The sequence below is a fragment of the Entamoeba invadens genome (genome assembly GCF_000330505.1).
Source record: "Entamoeba invadens IP1 unplaced genomic scaffold scaff_1105074726271, whole genome shotgun sequence".
NCBI classification, from domain to species: Eukaryota; Evosea; order Mastigamoebida; family Endamoebidae; genus Entamoeba; species Entamoeba invadens.
Window position 1 is genome coordinate 7,812 of NW_004191655.1, and position 3,257 is coordinate 11,068.

The 3,257-nt window shown below is 36.8% G+C and overlaps 1 protein-coding gene across 1 annotated transcript; it reads right to left on the bottom strand.

The window, feature by feature from the left end:
• Window positions 1-1,767: 1,767 nt before the first annotated feature.
• On the bottom strand, window positions 1,768-2,962 carry EIN_393440 (malic enzyme, putative; the record flags this gene model as incomplete). The annotated part of the gene is made up of 4 exons (XM_004183231.1): window positions 1,768-1,892; window positions 1,942-2,282; window positions 2,422-2,690; window positions 2,804-2,962. 4 exons carry the CDS (start codon window positions 2,960-2,962, stop codon window positions 1,768-1,770), a joined length of 894 nt encoding a protein of 297 aa, XP_004183279.1.
• Window positions 2,963-3,257: the final 295 nt, after the last annotated feature.

Below are 3,257 nucleotides of genomic sequence, written 5' to 3' on the forward strand. Positions count from 1 at the left end.
TACATGCAATGATAGTACTTCTTTTTGATGCTCTTGGTATACCAACCTTGACACCCTTTCCAGATTTGCTGAAGACGGAAACACTCTGTTTATCTGCCCACTTATTAAATCCCACTTCATCAATGTTGAACAATAGAGCGGATTCAATTCCATTAAAATTGTCTACAAATGTCAATTAATTATTCAATACATTTTTATAATTAGTTTGAATTCTTTCCATTTCTTCCGGTTTGGCTTGAACTACATCATAACCATGAAACTTTTTAACGTGTTTGATTATTCCCTTTCTTGTCATTTCAAACTTGTAATCAAAAGACTGACAAATGGAATCAATCAATGTTGGAGTTACACTTAAACAACGTGAATCACAATAATCAAACAAAGAAGCAATTGCAGTATCCATTGTTTCGTTGATTTTACAAGAATGAATGGGTTCTGATACTTGTTGTTTTAAATGTGTCGATATTGCTCCTTTGGTAATACCAAATAATAGACCAAGTGTTTTATTGCTCACTCTATAACGAATCTTTAAATTCTGTATTTTTTCCACTGCGCTCATTTTTCTTTCAAATTCTTCATCTGTAGCAAACACAGAAATAGTCTGAAGTGCTTAAATGTAAAAGTCATCTATCACTTCCCCTTTTTTATAGGACTGCACCACATTCAGTTTCATTTGCTGTTTTGATATTGCTGCTTTTCTTTTGGGTTTGTTGATTGGTGATTTGAAAGGTTTCACAACTTGGCTTGCCTCGACGATGTTTTTGATTTCTTCGAGAAAATTTCTTTGTTTTTCAAATTGCATTTTGTCTCTAAATTTTTAATTAAAAAAATATTTAAATCATTATTTTTTAAAAATAGAAAAGTTTGAAATTTTATCAATTTTGTTGTTAAATGTGATAGAAAAAATAACTACAAAATAATAGTTTTAAGGTGCTAATGTTCAGTTGCCGGATAATGTTGAATCGACAATCTGTAATCGCCAACATTTAAAAAATATATAGTGTCAAGTAAACTCAAAAATTGTGATTAATCAAAAAATATTCGTTTTTATCTATTTCAGTTTTTTAACTTTTTAACCAAATTTAATGACAATAAAAATAAATCAATGTATTCAATTATCCTTGTTTTGTTTACCATGAAAAAGACGTCTTCCTGAATTTTGATAGTTTTTTCATGTTTTTTTATTCGCTCCAACTTTATACAATTATAAAAACATACGATCTGATTTCCTTCACGTTGTCTCCCATCCAAATTTCTTTTAAATCCAATGACCGAAATACAAATTTGGCCTTCACATTGATTTTTTCTGGTACTTTAAAAACGCCATTTCCATCAATCCAGTTAGGATCAATGGAATAAAGTTCAACATCTCCTTCAAATTTATATTTATTTTTTAATATATTGTAAATAGTAAAATCGATATTTCCTTCAAAAACAAAATTTACTAGTGTCTACTCTAATAAGTGTTTATACAGTTCGGGATAGATAAAATATGTTATTGTGGTAGTGTCCGAAGGTAAAAACACAAGTTGTGCAAACATATTTTTTGTAGATACTGTTCGTCTGATCACATTTCTTTGTGTTGACAAAATTGAAGTGATTTAAGTGCACAAATAGCATCTTTGTGAAATGTTCAAGTGATGGCTCCGACAGCAAAGACGTGTCTTTTGCAGTGGAATTGTCGAAAACCCCAAGTATTTTAATGGTTGTCTGTCTGTTTTACATTGTGTTATTTTGATTTGGTGTTAAACGAAAGAACAAGACAATTTATTTAGTAGCTACATTGATAGCCGTGTTGATCGACTCGTCAAGAAGACCCTGTGGGAACTCCTTGATGAATTTCTTTTCGATGAGAAGGTCGGCACCTTCGCGTGCCTCCTTGATGTCCTTCTCTGCCATATCGTAGACCTGTTGCAACGTCAAAGTTGTGTATCTAGCGACTCCGTCTTTGATAGCTTGCATAGCGACCTCTGCTTCTTTTCGTGGAAATGCCCGGCTCGTCCATCGTCCCGATGATATTGTCTGGTATGATTCCCCTCTTCTCTGCAAAGTCAGCAAGTGCCTTTGAAGCTGTGATAGTCATGTTGTCTGTGATTTTCTTTGCTTTAACAATGAGTGTGCCCTTCAAAATGCCCGGTAACCCAACAGAGTTGTTGAATTGATTTGGGAAGTCGCCTCTTCCTGTTGCAAAGATGTACGCGCCCGCCTCCTTTGCCTCGTATGGGTAGATCTCAAGCACTGGATTTCCACAGTATAAGACAATAGGCTTTGTTACAATCGACCTGACCCAATCACACTTCACAACTTACAACAAACTATGTGGTTGTAAAATAAAAACATAGAAGTTTTTATTTCAGACCAAGACAAAATCAAAATGTCTTGATTCTGTCCGGGTTTGTGTTCTTGCATATTTCCATCTACCCATTGCCGTTGAACCGCGAATCCTTTTCGATATCCTCACGCCCACTATGAAGAGACCCATTGATATCAAATATCACGATTTTCTTAGGGTCAGCACATGTACTCACTATCAGTCGCAGGCACGTCGCATTTGCACTCCCAGCACCTATGAAGACCATCTTGATGTCTTCCAGTCTTTTGTGAACCAACCTGAGTGCGTTGAGCAACCCAGCCAACGTCACTGGTGCTATGCATTGTTGGTCGTCGTAACAAACGGGGATGTCACAAGTCTCTCGCAACACGTCAAGCACTCTGTAGCAGTTTGGTTGTGATATGTGTTTAAAGTTGATTGCGCCAAAGGTGTGTTGTATCCGTTGCACAAACTCTATCATCAATCAGCAACCTTCGAGTCAATGCAGATTGGAACGGCGTCGATACCACCCAAGTACTTCATTAGCAACGCCTTTCCTTCCATCACACCAAGCCCACCAGCCGGGGTCACATCGCCATCACCAAGCACTCGTGTCGAGTCTGAGACGACACCAACAAAGTTGCCACGCATAGTGTACAACAGCGATGAGTCATTGTCATCATGGATGTTTGTTGAAATGCTGGGAGTGTAGAACACGTTAAATCAGTTGAACCCACACTGTGTGCACTTCGGCATGATCTGGATCTTACCTCGATAGAATTTGTGCGCGTTTTCTGCAAGTGTCTTGTAGAACTCAGTCTGTGAATTGAGTCACCCAGCTAACAATTGTAGAGAAGCACATCATAAGTGATACGCCCTTTTAAGTGTCGAGTTTTACAAAATATTGTACTTTTATCGTGACACTCCAAGTTTCACTGTGAAATGT